This window comes from Artemia sp. Qi Xiang Cuo, chromosome 10 (genome assembly GCF_049724085.1).
Source record: "Artemia sp. Qi Xiang Cuo chromosome 10, ASM4972408v1, whole genome shotgun sequence".
NCBI classification, from domain to species: Eukaryota; Metazoa; Arthropoda; class Branchiopoda; order Anostraca; family Artemiidae; genus Artemia; species Artemia sp. Qi Xiang Cuo.
Genome location: NC_142803.1, coordinates 46,264,893 through 46,284,933, shown reverse-complemented (window position 1 = coordinate 46,284,933; position 20,041 = coordinate 46,264,893). Strand labels below are relative to the sequence as shown.

At 36.5% G+C, this 20,041-nt stretch overlaps 1 protein-coding gene and 1 long non-coding RNA gene across 2 annotated transcripts in view; one reads left to right on the top strand and one right to left on the bottom strand.

The window, feature by feature from the left end:
- LOC148947820 (uncharacterized) overlaps nt 1-20,041 on the bottom strand; it is a 325,198-nt gene that overhangs the window by 143,002 nt on the left and 162,155 nt on the right. The window contains exons 19-20 of the mRNA XM_089095465.1: nt 8,077-8,272; nt 5,256-5,479 (exon numbers count right to left, since the gene is read on the bottom strand). Coding sequence (XP_088951591.1) covers nt 5,256-5,479; nt 8,077-8,272 — 420 coding nt within the window. The remainder of the gene's footprint in view (nt 1-5,255; nt 5,480-8,076; nt 8,273-20,041) is intronic.
- The window catches only part of LOC148947821 (uncharacterized), a 68,014-nt gene continuing 67,494 nt past the window's right edge, over nt 19,522-20,041 (top strand). The window contains exon 1 of the long non-coding RNA XR_016142309.1: nt 19,522-19,638. This is a non-coding gene — a long non-coding RNA (uncharacterized LOC148947821). The remainder of the gene's footprint in view (nt 19,639-20,041) is intronic.

Below are 20,041 nucleotides of genomic sequence, written 5' to 3'. Positions count from 1 at the left end.
ATTCTGAACATACTGCATCCATGCAAATTATGACTATGATATCTATACAAAAGCAATTCAGCTGGGATACCAGAATCAAAGATTCTGGGGCTAAAATAGCTTTATCAGCAAACAATACCCCAAATGTAGTGTATCTGAAGTCATAATTCTTTAGTATAATTCTTATATTTGAGTATATGTTCAGCATATTTCAAAGTTATTCAGTATATCTCCAGCATATCTTCAATGTTAAAACCAAAGAAGTAAATATAGAAAACGGCGGGTCTATGACCAGTAGGGGCAAAAAAAGAAGAATAAGAACAACCAAGCAAATATTACCTGTATACAAGAAGGTGTCTTTAGCGTTGAAAAAAAAATTAACCATTGCAAAAAGAATAAAAAAAAATCAAAAATGAATACAATAACTACTCTGTGCAAAACCCAGGGAAGTAGAATATAAACAATCAATGAGCTACTCCTCTTAACAACAAAGAAGCAGTTGCTTTTTTCCCTTTCTCAACGCTCAGGACGTTTTGTTGTATGCAGGCAAAATTATTCTTCTTTCTTCAGTTAGGCGAGATATGGGCTTTTCAGTTAAGAACATTTAGCCCTCTCCCTTTTGTTTCTTTATATGAGATGCGTTGGGCTAACACAGGTGGCTCCTATCTCTTTGTTGTTTGTCTTGAAATGGCTCTTTGGAACTGGGCTACCCTGATGTGTACTTCGACTTCAGAATTCTTTATGTAGGTGGGGTCAGGTCGGTTTTAATTATATGTTTTGCAGTAGGTCTTTGTATTCCAGGATCTGGATAATCCAGGTATATATTTCGAGCTCAGATACTCTTTGAGAAGTTTAGATCAGCCTCGCTTTTAACCACAGTTTATAGAATTATCCAGTAAGTTCATCGCAGATCATTTCTGGTCTTCATTCCGGTACGAACAAAAAGCTCCTCCCACTTATTTCTACATTAGCGGGTTAGTCTGTTTCCGTCAATCAATGAGAAATGGTTACAAAGTGCATTATTCGTAATAGCGGGTTTCCACTTGTTTCGTGTTCAAGAGAAATCTGACTTGTCTACCCGTGAAAAGATCTAATGCCGCTTATGTTTATATCTGCAAAAACGTTCTCTGGAGCACTCGCACCTTGGTCCGGGTTTTTATAATGGGTGAGATAGGGTATGATCATACTGCTAATTCTATAAACTGTGCTTCTAACTGATGGCGAAATTTTGAGGTTTTTGAAGCAAGGGCGCCGGCAGAAAATTTTCCAGGGAGGGGGGGGCGGCAGAAGCCAAAATAGCAGTGATGGTTGGGTGACAGGGAATATATTTCAGGATATTTTTTTATAGGGATAAGTTTATTTTTAAATACTTTTAGGAAAAAAGCTCAAATAAAAAGAACAACTAAATTGCATGCAAAAATGAAACAAAATACAGTAAATTTTAAACAACAAGGATTCCTGGCAAAGGGATCACTTTATTTAATCAATAATATATTTAATTATTATTCATTTAATCTTAAAGAAAATCAGATTCAAACCAAAATTACAGAATGATTTATTGCTTACGTAGATTATAACCCAAAGTATAATCACCTACGGAACAAGTACTGACAAAACCTATCCTCTCCACACAAAAAAGTGACCCTTTGTATACCTATGCGAACCTGGCAACCAAAGTATAATCACCTACGGAACAAGTACGTCACTCGTCGCCTGAATCACGCTCTAGCATAATTATTAGCCGGAGCAAAGTACTTTGGCTCAGAGCGATTAAGTAGTACAGCATTTTGCGTCTAGAGGCGCTGAGGTACGCGGGGTCACTTTTGGAGAGTTTTGTCAGTACTTGTTCCGTAGGTGATTATACTTTGATTATAACAGATGTAGACTTGTCTTTATGCAGTTTCCTACTCCTTAGAATAGTTTACAGAAAGAGTAGAAATGCTCAAAAATCATCCTGCCTGCATAGATACCACGTCTTGATTTTATACCGGTCATGCAAAATGTACCTCTTTCATCACAGGACAATTCTCCGCCTCGAACTTAAATCCCTTATATATTCAGACATTTAAAAAAAATACAGAAAAACGAAAAAAAAACAAAATTTAAACTTACTATCCAGATGTCAAATTGACCCTCTTTCTTTTTATTAGCCAATTCAACTAAATAAAATAAACAGGTACAAAAAAAAATTCGTCGCAGGAGAATCTTATCAAACAGTTTGTGATAAAAACTGGAAGTAAAAAGTGGCTTCGCCCAATATTCACAAAAACTACAAATGGAATTGTCTTGACAATTGCTAAACCGACAGTATTGGCTTTTTATGCTGATTCTAAATATATAAAATTATTTCAGTTTATTGCTGCCCACCCAAAATTAAAAAATTGAGAAAATTTGCCTGATTTTTGGAAAAAGGGGGAACACCCCCAGAAAAGTGAGCGATCATATTGAAAATCCATTTATTAGATACATCATATCAGAGAACCCTACCATAAAGGTTTCAAGCTCCAATCTTCAAAATGTAGAGTTTCCCATTCTTTTTTTCAGAAGAAACATTCTCGGTGCATATTTATTTGTTTTGCTTTTTCCCGGGGGTGATTGTATAAAAGAGAAGGTCTAAGAAAATAGGGAGGGAGCTCATTGAAACGTAAATTGAAAGCTCTTTTTTAAGTGACCATACAGGCTGGGCCAGAGGTAAGTCTAGTTTTCTGCCATTTTAGGGCACCAAACTACGACTTTACCCCAAAGAGGATGTATTTGCAATGAATTTAAAATTCTGAGAATCTAATTGATTTAAAAGTATCAATAACTATATTTTACGCTTCCCAGTTGCAAAAGAAGTAATGCCACACGGTGGCAGTCTGGATTCAACAAACTTGATTCGCTTTATTTGTAATGAAATTAGACTACGTTTGGCGATCTGTAATTGCGTATCAGCTATAATGAGGGGGGAGTTAGTCATTGTTTAGATGGGGATAGGGTAGATTCATAAAAAAGTACTTTTTAATGGACAAACTCTTTCCTCTTCATGAGGCTTCAGATAAATGTTGAAAGAGGTAGGAGGGAGAAGTCGGCATTAATTAAAATATTTCTGTATACAGCTAAAATGTTACATTCCCATATCTACCAGCACAGAGGTGGAAAAGGCAAGGCAGGCCGTCATCAGTCCCACCAGGAAATTTCTTTGGGGTGGCAAATACTGCTTAGTTTTCAAAGGGCAAAGGAACTTAGTTTTCAGCAATTTCAAATGGTAATATTTTTCTTTTTTATATGAAGTACTTCAATATATTTAAACAAATGTATGTAATGTATTTATCGATAAGACAATCCTATCGTAGAGGTTGTGATGCCTTCAGTTATGTAGAAGATCAAAAGTCTGTCTCCCCCTTAGCTCCTTACTCTTTACTGTGAAGATTGGCTTTTGTCCAAATTTTTAAAGAAAATTTGCAATTGGAAAAAAAAAAGATTTTTCAAAGCACTAAAAAACTTTTGTTTAATGAGCAAGAAAAGTATTTTCTTCCCAATGGGCATAGAACTGCTATTCTCAAGATTTATTTCTTTGGTTTTGTTATGTTAGGCCAGTTTCAGTTGAGATCTTTTATGTTCAACATATTCAATATATTATTTTTCTTTAGTAAATTTCTCTACTGAAGAAAAGTACATCTTTACATATTTTGAGGCATATACTCCCCCCCCCCAAAAAAAACACTCCCGGATCTAAGCCTAGGAGTTACTTTGGCGAAAATTATTTGCAGCTGTCTCTCCTGTTGTTTATAAAGTGGATATTTTTTACTTTTTATTAATTTTTGGCTTGCCACTCTAGACTCAACCATTCTACATGAAGTCATTCTGATTCTTTGACCTATGAAAAGCCCCAGTATAAGATGGCGTGGATGTTCAATGACTGATCTCTGTCATATGCGAGGAATGAGAAAGCTTTCTAGTTCTTAGAATAAAGTTAATAATTATTTGAAGTTCTTTCGTTGAATGGCGAATTTTATATGTATTCTCTCAAAATTTATTTACGCATATATTGTATATAGTATGCAATATAAGCAGCGCAGTTGGCAAAAATCTCCGGAAGAGGTTGAGCCCCCCCCCCCCGGAAGGACTGCACATCATTATCCTTTTGTATTGGATTATAGTTTTCTACATTGAATTGGTTCCATCCTAACAGAGGATTAGCCACCGTCTAGCTATGCTGAGGCAACCACACCAGTGAAAGGTATGAAATGGTATAGGCTTATTTACCTACTTTTACCCGTGGATGGGGACTTGATGACCCTGACATAGAGGCAAAAATTATGTGGTCACTCTTTCCTAGCACATTGGGACAGCAATTTTATTCTTTGAAATTTATCATTAAACTAAAATAATCTCTCTTCTCCGTTGTTGTCAAACACAAAAACAAAGACGTCAATCGGAGAGGATTAAGCCCTCTACAGCCATATGATATTGATAAAATATCATATTTTTTAGCCTTTTCCTCCAAAAATCCTTACGCCCCAACCCCTTCTTACTCAAAAGACAACAAAATTGTGCATGAAATGCTAAATTTTGAGAAAACTCAAAAAACTTGTAGTTTGATACTTATCCGTTGTTTGAACGGAACCAATAAATACATTATTATATTTAGTCTAAAGCTTTAAATAATATACTTCTTTTAAACCAAGATCTTGTGGGAATTCATAATTTGTATAACTGGAGAGACCAAAGTTTGGCCTTATTGATCCACTATATTCAAACTTTTTTAACAGATAGGTATGATCAAATAAAAGCAAACCTGTTTTTTCAGACATTTTTCCCATTAATAAATGTTTGCCGGATTACAGTCCCCTCCTCCTTCTCAATAAAATCCCCGCAGTCACCCATGCAGTGGCGAATCCAGGGGGGAGGGGGCGTACCCCCCTCCCCCCCTAGCGTAGTCTAAAATAGTGTAATTTACTTAATTAAGTCAAGTTTGCGTTAATTAAACTTGCTCCTAACGCAAGTTTATCGCATCAACTATTTTGCGCCCCCCTAATTTTTTTTTTTGATCGGATCAACCTATTTTGCACCCCCCCCCTAAAAAAATCCTGGATCCGCCACTGCACCCATGAAACATTATGGCAGCACAATCAACAGCTGATTCAACTTTGATTCTTCCTGCATTCGCTTTGTTTCCCATCACTTATTTTTAGTATCATTGTAGTTTTATATATTATTATTTGTAAATTAATAGTGACGATGACAAATTATCTAAGCGGAGTAGTTAAAAAATGAAAGTGAAAGCAAGTCACCTCGTTGAACTCCCGAATTCGAAGCTTCCTTTCGTCATAGTTAGAAGAAACACGCAATTTGTCAATCAGCTTCAGGAAGTTTTCTCCATCCCAGGGTAGTTGACGAAGACCAGGGTTGCCGTGTGCTCTCACGTTCTTCACTCTTACATTGAATGGGTCTAAACCTAATTCAGAAGCAATGTGATCCATGATTATTTCACTCATAGCAATACCGCATTCGGAACCTGAAATAAAAAATATATATTTACGGCATTCAGATATAGTAATTCAAAATGCGCTATGTTACAAAAAATCAAATTGTTATTGGAGAGGGGAATAATTACAAAAATGAGTTTTAGGTTTGAGGCTGTTTTTATTGAGTAGTTTTTTTTTGTACATTCAAGTTCACTTAAACATCAAAAATTAGACAAAAACGGTTTTGTATCAAAGTTCCATTTTCTAACCATTTCTTGGAGCGGTAGAGGACTGGAGATCGTTTAATTAAAAAAAGGGAAAAAACACACAAACATATCAATGGAGCTTAACCTATCAGTGGAGAATGGCAATAATACAAGTTAGACTACGTATTTCAATATTTGAAAAATCTGCGACAAGGACTTTTAAACTATCCCAGCAGAGATGTCATCATACTAAGTGAAATATTTTACAATACTTAAATTTTCATTTTGGCTTTGATATCCCCCCGAGCTCTCAGAGCAAGGAATATACGTTATTATAACTGCTCATTAAGCCCATGCCAGAAAGGGAAACCAGGAATCCCACCTTTTTTAACCTGATAGGTACCTGTGTAAAGTTTTGACCCAGTAAAAAATGGAAAGTTTTTAAGTCCGCCCGATTTTTTTACAAGGACACTCCCTGTGTCTCTGTGGTGTGTAAAGTAATATTTCACCGGCAATTTTGTAACTTATCAAAAATGGATGTGAGACCGTGTTATAATGTTAAATAGTTGTGAGAGGGAAAATCCTGGGAGCCCTTATGTAGATCGGTGTTCATGAAACGTATTCCTAGAACAGTTTTACTAAATAGCCGACACGAAGGTGTAATGAAAACCGAAACTCCCAGATAAGACTGCTACGAGATGAAAAAAACTTAAATCTTTTTAGATGTAACAGAGTAGAAAGGGGATCAATGAGAGAGTGAGAAGAGGGAGTACGTCGGCCTAAGGTGGCTTAATACAGCAAAGAGTTTTTTCTTTACTAGCAATTAAGCATATCGTTATCAATATAACATATTTTAACATTGTCCTTAGCTCTTAGCCGAGACGAGTGGTTAGCACACTATACCTGAAATCCTTCGTCCATGAGGATTGGGGTTCGAGTCCTGACGTCTCTGGTTATTTGGTTTGAATCGGAGGTCAGTGGCGTGACTCCGTAAGCTCAGCCAGGGTTCACCCAGCTCTAAAAGGGTAAATTGAAAAATCTGGGAAAGGTAAACAGGAAGGGTGTTGGAATTCACAAGATCATCAGCCCCCCCCCATTGCACTTCCTGGCCGAAGGGCCATTAAACGAGAATCAGCACAATCGGTAGGGACTATAAAGTCCAGTGCTGAGTTTTTTACGCTTTCCTTTTTTTTTTTTTTACCATAGCTCTTAATTGAAGAAATTATTATTGTCTAATGTCGTGTTAAAAATATGATAATATGTTATTTTAGAAACTGTACCTAAACTTGGAAAAATTCATGCGTCAATGGAATGTGGTCAACAATTTCGAAGTAATACTCATTACTACAAAAGTATTTGAATTTCGGCGTTTAGTGTTTTTTCTTTCATACACTGTTACTGAAGGCAGGGAATATTAAGAGCTGGGGCATCTCGAAACTTCGTAGAGAGGGGGGGGGGGGCTTAAGACATTTCAACTGGATTTTTATGTGTTTCACCATATTTCTAACAGGTTGTACTAGAAGTTCTCCGGAAGACTCTCCAAGCTACATTCCGGTAAATCCCTTGCACAATAATCTGGTAGGCGTCAGGCGTCAAACAGGGGCGTCAAACACTTTCCCAATAGGGAGGAAATAGCTTTAAAATTTCAAGGTCCTTTTCCTCCATTGTGCCAGAATTTTTCCATATCAAATATAGGCTTCCCAATAGATTCCTCGAGCAGTAGTCTGCTGTATTTCCTGAAAATCGTCGCGTTCAGTGCACTTGAGAAACTTCTACTGGTTTGGCTGCGTAGCACCAGCCACAAAGTACGATCATTATTTTCAGGTCTCCTGGGGAGAATTGGCGTAGAACACCCCCCCCCCCCACACACAAAAAACCTTGCAACGATCCAGACTAAGAGTTCTTGGACCCCAGTCTAAAATCTTCTTCCGATGTTAGGACGATTCTAAGGGGTTATTCCTGTTTCCTGTATCTACAGCCTGTATCTTGGCATGTTAATACCAGTTAAATATACATCCCTTTGGTTCTAAACAAAAAAAAATTGCGACTAGCAGCAAATAAAGCTGTCAAAATATACTATACATCTTTTAAAATTAGGTTCGAATTTGATTTCTAAATAGCTTCGAAAGCTAACATTTTCTTTCAAAAACTCAATTCTATTCAAATTATCGTCAAATGGCTGCGTTAATTTCTGAAAAAAGAAACAAGCTGGAAAGGGGAAACTGAGCAAATTTGAAAAAAAAATATTCCAACAGATGGTAATAAACCGTAAGTAATTTCAGTATGTATGAGAGCCCTAGAACTAAGGATTCCGTCTTCTATGCACAAAGACGCATTTCTAGTTTTATCAAACGTTGTTAGGGATGTTTGTTCTCTTTTTTTGTTGTCTCGAGTGATCCTATCGAAGCAAGCAACTTTAGTATGCTTTCTGCTAAAATTACCTGGTGCTCTCATCCATGTTGTTGACGGTGTATCTGTTAGTACTACATATGGCGTAATTTTGTAAGCCTCTGCATCATAGCAATTATAGAACTGCAATGCTGCTTGAAACGATGCAGCCTCATTTTTGTCGCATCCAGTGTCATTGTAGAAATCGACTTTTGCCGCAATCATCTTCCCGTCTTTTGTAATACCAACCTTCAAGATCATACAAACTCACTATTAATAAAAAAGAACATGCTAAAAATAAAGTAAAATTAAATCATTTTTAAGAACATCTCCCCGTCTATAAAATATTACTCAGTTAACTTACACGATGTTTCAGCATTCATTTTATATATGGTGGTTATTTGCGATCAAGGGCGTATCCATGCTTTTTATTGGGGGGGGGGGGCAAACAAATCATAAATAGTTTCAAAATTTGTTAATATGCATTTTTTTTACGTTTTTATGAGTCGAGAAAAAATCCAGAGGGAGGGAGTTCAAACCCAAAACCCCCCCCCTGGTTTCAGCCCTGATTTACGATGTATAATAATATTTTTATTTCTTAAAATCAAACTACCGGAAAAAATTCTAATTCTCAAGTAAGAATTAGATCGTCAAGTAAAATTCCCCTCTTGCCACGCCCCAGTTCCAGCATAGCCCAAATATAAAGCTTAGCGAACAGGAATACAGGGAGTTAAAAGGTGCCATCATAATTTTTTCAGGGGTACATATAAAAGAAATCCAGGGGCGGCAAGAATTGACGCCTTGGAAGGTAAAACGTCATATTTTTCCGAATATTACTACATATCGTCCTTTTAAAATATTTTTGCTATTCTAAGGGGTTGGAGAGGGCAAATGCCTGATCTGTATGGACACTCATAAGGTAAAACAAACACGTAAATACAGCAGAATACATCTTCAATAACTCAAGGCAAGAACAGCGAACGTTGCTAAGGGCTAGAAGGAAATAGAATATGCCAAATAACAGTAATCATACAAAAAAACCTCAATACATATATGACAAAATCACACGTTTTCATAAACTTCATATAAAAAGGTGCAAGGGAAAAATAACTGTAAAAATTAAAAAATTACTAAGAACAACTGCACAAACTTAATTTCAGCGTTATGTGCATTGTATCATAGTCGGAAGCTTGGCGCATACCAGGAATGGCATGGTCCCAAAACATCAGGTTTTTTAACGATTTTTCTTATTTTTACGATTTCAAACATTAATTTTCAAGTGTGCTATATAATTTGTCTATTATTTTTTTTCTGTGTTTTTACAAATTTTGTCCCTTCCCTGAAAAATGCCTGCATGACCCATGTGTCTGTCAAAAGCTTTATTGATTCAGTAGCTATAATACAAGTTACAAAATGGAACCTACTATAATTAGCGTTTTCCCTATTAACCTTATTTGTTAAGTAAATTATGCTACAAAGATATAAGGGCATAATCGATATAGTTGTTTGTTTACTTTGACATCAGGAAAAAAAAATGTTTCGTCACAATTTAATATCATCTGCCAATTCTGCCAACAGTCATCAATAAGAATCTGAAGTCATATAAGAAACTTATTGGAAAAATCTCCTGGATAACCCACTTAGATAACACAAGACTCCAAACGTCGTTCAAATGACACAGATAAACCCAAAACATTTGCCAGATATGAGATAATTGTCACATATAAGATGTTTTCTAACTATTAGTCGAGACTTAAAAGTGCTGTTTTGTCCAGAAAGGGGGGGGGGGGTTGTCGCAACTTTCTAGAAAACTTGTGCCCCATCCTACCGATATGCAGGGATATTCTTGGCCCTTTCGAACGTTAAGAAAGGTCTGAAGTTTGCTATAAGATCGAAAAAAATAAAGCAAGATTATTGGGATTTTTTTTGAGTCGCCAAATCAGAAGCTTTAAACATGGCGAAACAAAAAAGGAGTGTTCATCAGTGTATTTGTCTCAAGTCGCTTATCTTTCTGATAAGGACGCAATGTTTCCTAGCATTTAAAAAAAAAGTAAATTAGAGATATTCAGGCAAGGAAAACATTGTGGTAACTATTAATCTACTATACATTATTTTAAAGTCTCTTGGGAGCTCGGAAAACGAACATATTATCCACTGAGACCACGTCGTTCAATGTTCCGTCATAAGATATAAAACTCTACTTTTTTGCTCTTTTTGAGAATGGGAAGGGGTTAAATTGGGTAGTCTCTCTAGACCCCCAACCGGTAGAATACACATAAAGAGTTGGATAATTGATAGAAGATAGGATTAAAAGGAGTGTGACACAATGCCGGCACGCCCTATGGGTCTCTACTTTAAATCAAGGCAAGATTTTATGCGACATTCTAACATGGTGTATATGCACAGGTGGACTAAGGAGGAATTGCCGCTCGCTCTAAAAGTGAGGATACTGTATTTTAATTTTCTTGAGGGTAGGCAAGAGCCCGTATTACGAAGGTTTTCCCCCCTTTTCTAAGAAATTGTTTTAAGTTTTTGGTCCCTCTTTTATCTTTTCCTTTTTTGATCCCTCTTTTTTTCATTCTGACTCCTGTCTTAAAGGCTAGGAAAAACATGTATTCCTTTACTAAACGGACTCTTTTTACTGCTAGTTTGGTTAATGCTAATGAAATAAAATAGGATGAATATATAATAGTTTAGAAACAAATTTGGGCTATATATTTGCACATTAGGGGTGGGGGGGTAAAGCATTGCTTATATTATTACGTAACATAACCTAACCTAGGTACCTTCCCCCCTAAACCCCAAAAAACAACAGTTTAAATATCGTATACGCAATGAAAACCACGCTAAACATTGCATTACTCTATAGCGGTGTCTTGAATCATCCCGTTAAAAACGGGCTTTCGTGACCGGTTTCCATTGCAGTTTATAAAAGAGTCCGTTTAGTACAGGAGTACCAAAAAACATTTTTACAATTCTTTTTTCTTTTACTTTGAGCAACAGCCCATATTCCGTGGCATCAATTAAGAAAAACATAAGGGGGGAATATACTTTTCCAAATCTAGTAGGGGGCAATTTTGTTTTTATTCTCAATTTTTCGACGAAAATACCAAAAAAGGTATTTTTAATGAAAATACAAAAAAAAAAAATCAAATTATAGGGGGAGAGCAAAAAATCCTCCCGCCCCTATTCACGTCTTATCTCTTCCACTTGCTAGAAGTTTGACTTTACTTTTCCTCTGTTTATATCAATTAGTGTGCGCTTTGTCGATCCGAACGATCCATATCTTGAAAAGTTTTGCGACCTACTCTCGGTCTGGCTGGTCTTGACGTAGTGACCTTGACAATGCTACCATTTCCGTCAGACCCGTCAGAAGACATAACTTTCGAATCAAATACCGTGTGGTTTTATTGCAAATTGAGTGCTTAAAAAACAAGCGTTAAAAAATAATAACGAATCGTTTAAAAAACACGGTTTAATTTTGCATGAAAAGGGAAGAAAATTAAAATTTTATTTTGGATGTAATCTATATATTTTACCAAAAAATTGAGATTGGGCGCAAACCGTTTCCAGTCCCCTCCTCTAGGCCTTTCGTTGGTTATTTCAGACACCCACAAAAAAATCATTTTTTTTTCTATTTTGAAAGGTATTAAAACATGGGCGGTTCAAAAATCATAGTTCTATTTTATTCATCATAGTCTTAAATAACTAACCATTAATTTTCAGAAATTGATTGCCAAACAATTTGAGCAAAATCACTAACCATTATTTATAACAGGTATTGACAGGTATTGCGAGGTATTGACTAGGGGGCGAACCCCCTCATATACGTAATAATTTATGCCGGTTTAAGTTTTAATATTGCTCCTTACTTTCAGTTGAAAAAACTTCTTTTCTTAATTTGATTTTTGATCGTTTTTTAAATAATGCTGTGAAATCCGCCACCCCATTCATTAAACTGTCCCTTCCCACATGAAAACATTCTTCATAGAAAGACCCTCCCACGTAACCTCCTCCTCCGACTCACCTCCCTTCACCAGAAAAAAATCCCTCTTGAAGACGTCTGTATACTTCCCAATAACTAATACTATGCGTAAACAATGGGCAAAGCTCATAACTTGCAGCCCTTCCCCCGGGAACTCTGGGGGATTAAGTCATCCTCAAAGACATATTTATTAGATTTTCGACTATGCTAAACAAAATGGTTATCTAAAAACTTTGATTGGGTGACTTCGGGAAAAAAATGAGCGTGGGAGGGGGCCAAGTTGCCCTCCAATTTTTTGGTCACTTAAAAAGAGCACTGGAACTTTTAATTTCAGTTCGAATGAGCCCGCTCACGATATTCTAGGACTACTGAATCGATATGATAACGCCTGGGGAAAAAAAACAAACAAATAAACACGCATCCGTGATCTTTCTTCTGGCAAAAAAATACAAAATCCCACATTTTTCCAGATAGAAGCTTGAAATATCTACAGTAGGGTTTTCTGTTACGCTAAACCTGATGGTTTGATTTTCATTAAGATTCTATCAATTTTAGGGGATGTTTCCCCTTTTTTGAAAATAAGGCAAATTTTTGAGTAACTTTTGATGGGTAAGACTAAACTTGATGAAACTTATATATTTTAAATCAGCATAAAAATCTTATTCTTTTGATGTATCTACTGGTATCAAAATTCCGTTTTTTAGAGTTTCGGTTACTATTGAGCCGGGTCGCTCCTTACTTACTGTTCTTTACCACGAACTGTTGGATAACAATATTTCAGCGCTAACCAAGCAGCAACTATTGGGGGCTATGGCACCAGAACCAGCCCCAAAAGCGGCTTGGGGACAGAGTTCACCAAAATTTTTAAATGGTAATAAACATTTCCCAATGGCAAATATAATCGAAAAATTTGACCAATTCCAAAATATGAGTCTCAGCCCTTCTCCAGAACAAAGCAAGAACAAATCAACATTAGCACCCAGGTAAACCCGGTCTTACAAAGTTGCATTATTCCGCTTAAAAATATGTTAGTAATTTTAGTACTTATCTGTTAGCCAGTACACACTCGAGAATTTGGATCTGTAAAATCAGACAACAACTGATTTATTGATGTTTGCATACGGAGACAATTATTAGCTTTGGCTCAGTGAAAAACTACATTGTAGCTATATTTTAATAAACATTTAGCTCGTAATTTGGTTAGGTTACATTTTGCTTGCAGCCTCGCTATACGTAACCCCCCCCCCCTAATGTGCAAATATACAGCCCATATTATATATATCCCATCCGTCTCCCAAGCCTGTAGATTCACATTTTCGAGTGTGTACTGGCTAACAGATAAGTGCCGTAATTTTTTTTCGGGGGTTTTATCGCTAAATTTTAGTTCGTACGACAATCACGGATCGATATAAGATTACAGGGAAAGGGGGTGAAAATTAGTTATACCTACCCATGAGGTCTAGTGTGTGGAATCAATCAGAGATGAAGATACATATTGACACTTAACAGGGGGCAATAACAAAACCACAAATTTCATTTGATAAGTCGAATAAGACATGCCGAGGAATATGAGAAAATTTAGGATTTTGGCGGGTTTCGATTTGACATCTTATATGTTCGAGGAGTTTCGGACTCTTTTTCGTAATTTTTGGTGAATTTGTTTAAGATTAACTTAAACAACAATTAATATAGCGAATGAATGCAAGTTAATATTTTTTTTTCACTAGACAGTTTTTTTTCAGAAGAACCTTTCTTAATGTTCGTCTACTGTGAGCCAAGGTTTGCTTTTTACTAGGTCCGGTTTTCACTAAATGAAACTCGCAGCAAAGAAACTTCGTTGCACACGCCAAGCCTGCGATCTGAGCTGAGACCTGCTCGCAAAATTATAAGCTTCTTTAATCTTGAAAATAAATTATATGACATGCTGGGCCCCAATTTTACATGCTTGTGTTGGTGGTTGATCGAACACTCTTATTTCAAGTCACCATATTCTAGCATGCAGCCCAAATACTGAAAGCCACTGCACAGGGACGCACTTAGGGGAGGGGGGGGGGGCTCATGGCCTAGTACCCAAAATCTTAAATATTCTTGAATTTCCGGGCCCTTTACATTTAGATTAACCAATAAATTTGTTTTTATGATATTATGTACGCATCATGTGAAAACGTTTATGTGTACGTGCCTACCTCTGCACAACCGTATCAGAAGAATGGGCACTATAAACATCCTGGAAGAGAGGTGGGGTGAACAAAACGTGTTTTAAAACAGAAAAGTATCATTTTTTTTCTAATATGCAAAATATCCCACTTTTTGTATATTTATAGTCGTCTGATGCAAGGGATGGGGGCGAGTGCCAGATACCCCCCCCCCCTACCACCACCTATTTGCAGGTATCGTGTTTATTACAATCACTATTATTTGTCTTTTATTAATGATAACTTCGAGCTTAAGCGAATTAGGAGATAGGCAGAAAATTTAATTGGCTTATAATGCTTCATGTTTATCATAAGCCTGAAGTGCTACCTGCTTTTACCGTTTTTAAATTGCAAGAATTTCTTTTCAGGTTCAATCTCAAAGAAAACAGGAACCTGTTTACCCGAAAGGTATTCATTAAAATGGGATTTATAAAAGGGCTTTTGGGGTGTTGTAAATAATTTCACACTGTTCTGAGGTGAAAATCAATCGTCTTCACTGCTATATGCACTGAACTATTTATTCGTTTTCTTTAAAATCCGGGAGGATAATTGGCCTGTGGCACAAGAGTTAAGTAATTTGAATTTTCTCTGAAGATAATTTAAAATCTTCTCTTTGAAGATGATTTTTATTTTGTGTCTTCGACATTCAGTTAGGTCGTGATTAGTTATTACAATTTAATTTATTTATTATATTTTATTATTAAGTACTTGTGTCTTAGCCAGTACACACTCGAGAAGTGAAGTTAGGTTAATCATAATGAAATATACCAAAATAAGATGAAAATACAATACTTTAGAAACAAAATTATGGAAACTATAACTGAGAATTATGGTAGGGGTTCCGCACAGAACGCATTATATTAAATACTTAACTTAACCTAACTCAACAAAAATACTAAAAAAAATAATCTCTGTATACTAAATATTTAATAAAAATATACCCAAAACGTAGATTGCAGATAGAAATAAGTTCTGATCAACTAACACGTCATTATGGCATACCGAGAAGAATATTGGATGTATAGTTCAATAGAACTGGTGTTTGTTTTAGGCACTTTCTAACCAGTGAACATTCTTCCAAAGCACTCAGAAAGCACAAGGATTCTGCCTCACACATACTTTTTTTCTTTTCTTTTTAAACGTAGATTTCAACTGAGCCTAAGCTAATTTTCTTCGAATACTGAAAGGTATAGCCCGGATCAAGTAGCACAAAAAAATATTTAACCAGTAATGAGTTCCACCTCATCTTTGATTGCATACGAGAAGATCACCTTCAAAGGGACATGACGGCATGTAGGCAACTAAACAGAGAGCCAAACACCATGGTGCAGAGACACCACAATACCTTTATTGACAGAATGCGACCTTTAAGAGGATACTAAGAAAAAGGACATAGGATCCCCATGCAAGGTCGTCCGAGATTTCTAAGATCAACATAGTCAGACACCAAAGTACCTTCAAAACGCCAGTGGTGAAAATATGCAGGAATAATCCCAGGACCTGTGCCAGCGACGAGACCACTTCGAGAAACTTCTAAACTCAGAGCCATCTGACCAATTCAATAACTACCTTGCTGGTACTGCGGTCAATGATACAACTGCCCATGATGGGACTAAGCTCACAATACTTAACGGATGCCAGATCAGGCTAAAAAGGTCCCAGCAGAAGACCACGCACAAGATGGATGGACGTCATCAGTGATGAGCTCTCTACCCGAAGCGTCAACCCAAACGAAGTTCAAATCCTCGTCCAGAACAAACCATTCTGGAATCTGGACACGACTATTGCCGCTGATGTCTGGCGGGCTGATTGCCTCTATGTTGGCGACGCTTCCGAGGAAGATGTTAAATTCAATCAAGTAGTGCGTGTTTCATTTTGTGTACATTACTACTTCAATTTCAAAGGGTACTTCCCAAGAGGCAGGGGAGTTGGACCCCTGGATCATTCTCCTCCAGGTACACAGTCCTTACAGTTCCTCATACTTTCTAAGAAATTTCAGCTTCTTTATTGAAAGGCACTTCGACTGTCCTCATAATGGGGACTTCTTCCTTCAACCCACCCTATGTCCAGGCATTATTAAAACTAGCAAAAGAAAGAGGGACACCATTTGGAAGAAGGCTAAAGTAGCATGTTCCTCTATCAATGAGGATTCAATATAATTTGATATAAAGAGAAAAATTTCCTGGAAATAAGAGCCAATTGAGAGTTTTCTACAGTACAGCCCCCATCCAAGAAAATTCAAAATGAAGCTTTGGAGGAAAATAAGACAATCAGTAACATGACTGTTTTCCAAAAAAGAAAACATAACTATATAAGAAATAATTTTGGTATAGACTAAAACTGATAATTTTAATTCAATTTGGATTTGCTCCCAGAGCACTAACCATTTTTAAAATATACAAGCAAGTTGTTGGAAATTGTTTTGGACCATTTGGAAATGGCCTAAAACGATTTAAGACTCATTTAACGATCCTGGTTTATCATATTTTCTGGGCATTAGAGCCCTTGACTCTGTCTTATCTAGGTATTTGGAAGCAGGAGCGGATCTAGAGCAAAATCTTGGAGAGAGGGCCCAATGGGATAAGGGCTCAATGACATAACAAAAAGGGATGGGGGGGGGGCAATGTGACAAAGGCACCAACAATTGACCAAACTGACAAGTTTATTTTAAAAAAAGAGGGAAAAACAGAAAAAACATAAGGAATGAGGGCACCAGGAAACATCCTGGGGGTCCGGGGTCCCCATGGCCCCCTGGATCCGACAGTGTTTGAAAGAACAATCAATACTTAACATTTCTCTTCTTTCTACTTGAAAATCGTGTTAATTTTCTTATTACTAAATAGGTAAAATTAGGAAAAAGTAAAAATAGGTAAAGATTTAGGAAAAAAGTAATTTAACTGGTGTGTAAATAGTATCGAACAGGTAATTTTATATTGTCAGGGAGCTTAGAACCTCATTTAAAAATTTTGGTTAGTCATACTTTCCAGCAACAAGAGCCTACAACTCTGGCTTATCTAGGATCTGGGCCCATAGTTTACATGCCTCCCTCCTGACTTGTAAGTCATGGCCACACGTTTGAAAGTTGAAGTTTAAGCGGCTATTTTGCTAACAGATTTTGAATGAACATAAGTAATTGACTATATTTTCAGATTAACAAATTCTGTTGCAAAAAGTAATTGTAGTGAAGACGATTTTCAAACAATAGATTTTGCTAAAGATTTGTAACTTTTGACGCAACTTTGGTAAATGTTTAGTAAATTTTGACAAAGTTTGACCAACCAAAGTTGGGTTAACGCGGCCAAGCCTAGCCTGGGTGCCTGTATCACGCTTTGGTTCAAGCATGACAATGAGTTAATTGAGCACGTAGCCCGTCAGAGATACAGTCACAAATACTTTAGGGGTTATCACTGCAGAAAAAATCAACAACAACAGAACAACAAACGATTATCACATACTTGTAACAAAATGCGAGCCAGATTTAATAGCTTCTCACAGACGGAAGGGGGGATAAAATCGATTGAAGTTGGAGTTGAGTCTAAACAAAGCTTGAATTCTTCGCACAAATGCACTATGTGCGCTATCATCCCTATGGGTGACCCCGGTTATTTTTTTCTTTAAACCAGCTCGATTCGGCGCAAACCCCTGGATCTTGAAATGCCTGCTATCTTCTCGTCATAAAACATAAAGTCGGGATGCACAAGTACGGATTCCTTCAAATTGATTTTTGACTCCAAACATATTACAAGTTTACTTTTAAGCTACCCTGTTAGTAGTAGATATGTGAAATTATTTTAAAAGCCTATTATGTGGTTAATTAATCAATATGGCGGGTAAGTGATGCAGTCACTAATTCCCTTTACAATTCACAACTTTCACGGAAATGCGAGACCAATTTCACCCTATACACTGAGCTGAGTTTCAAACAGATCAAGATTTCACCAAATAGCTATTTCCGCAGCTTTGAAACTTTATGCGAGTAGCATAAGGCGCGGCTTGCTTAATATTGAATTTCGGCTTAAGAAAATAAAGAGTGGCTTTTTTTTAATCAAATCTTAAATCATTTAATATACCTGAAGGAAAGAATAAGAGGCGTGAAGAGGAATACATCGAAACAATTAGATAAATATATGTCTATAGTGCGGTTTGTGTCACCAGGAATAATGATAATATTGTTTTTCGCAACACGAAAGGGCGTACCTAACACTTCTTTTTCACAAATGATTTATAGAGTGAGAGAGATTTTCTCTATTTCGTCTACCGGACACATTTGAAGAGATGGTATGTTTACTTCATTGAAGATGAGATGTATAGCGTAAACCTTAACTATGACAAGCCTTTAAAGGTCGTATTCACATTTTTTAATCACACTTTATATAGAATTTTACAGAAAAATGTTAAAAACAGGTAAAACAGAGATAATTGCGCTAAAAAATGAAACAAAATAAACGATGAATCTGAGAGGAAAAGAAAATGGGAGAAGTAGGGTGAGGGATTTTCGTCTGTTTCTTTATTTTAGGTAGAAAGGTTCTATCACATGTTGAAATAAGGCAATGGATGGACGATAAATACAGGCTGAGAAACTACAAAGCAGAAGGATTCTGACGGGTGAGGGTCCTTTGAGGAGAATGTTTTCAGTGCAATGCGTAAGTCCGGCAGTGATGATATAAAGTTCTTTCAGTATTACTTGATTAAAATTTATATAGCATAATCTTAGATTAGATACCAAAATAACCCGTCTTATTCAGCTAATGTCTGCAAATTTGACACCGCGAAGACTTTTTGACCTTATCTTCGCTCAAAAAATAAAATGATGAAAAGGAATTATATATTATTTCGACACGTCTTTTTATTGTAGTGAAAACTCCACTAATAAGAATTTAAACATGAATTTTGGAGAAATAGTTCTCGGACCCGTGACTGATCCCTCACCACTTCATTTTTTTGTAGTTTTAACTTAAAGTTATACGAACATGCATTAGAGCCACAAATCCTGAGCACCCTCATACATATGCTGCTGATCAGCAGAGACTAGCAGGCAGGAGTTTATTTTCGAAGAGGGCACAAAATATCACGAAGTTGGCTAAATTAAGAAACCCACAATTATGGACAATCATAAAAAAATGAAAATAAGGATGAAATAATAGAAATCTCAATATTTGGTGAGTGCCTTGGTCCATAGGTCTCTCCTCCCAGCGTACGGGTCTTATTACTGCCTCCGGCCTCTGTGCAATATTGTAAAATATTTACGATCCATGTTTTTGCCAGTTTTTGGTTCGTTTGAGCTTTCTTTATCAAAGATGTTCTATAGTAAATTTTCTCAGGCCTAACCGGAATTATGTCCGTGACGTCAGTAATTGCTGAACAAGAAAATCAAGATGTAAGATTTGAACTATATAGTAAGAATACGAGAAGCCCAGGAGGAGAAATTTTTCAAGGTTAGACATTTTTCTTAGTTTGCGTTATTCGGAGTTAATAAAATAAGCTAAACTAATCAAGTTAGAAAATTTAAAATGTATTCAAATATCCTGGGTACCATGAACACCGCTATAGACTAATAAAAACTATATAAGAAACTGACAGTATGGCATTTTGAATTTGCGCAAGAGCCGAAATACTGGGTCCGTCCAGGAGGGCAAATGTACAAGGGGAGAAAGCCTGACCCGCCGACCGTAGATGGTTAAGCAAGCGGAGGGAGGGATAAAACCCAGAATCGGACTTTTGCTACCTAAAGAGTTGGCTCTTTTGTTAAATTCATTAAAAAAATTTTTTGCGAAAAATAATTAAAAAAAAGTGAACACGACTCCATTAAACCGAAATGAACAAAAACAGAATCAAATA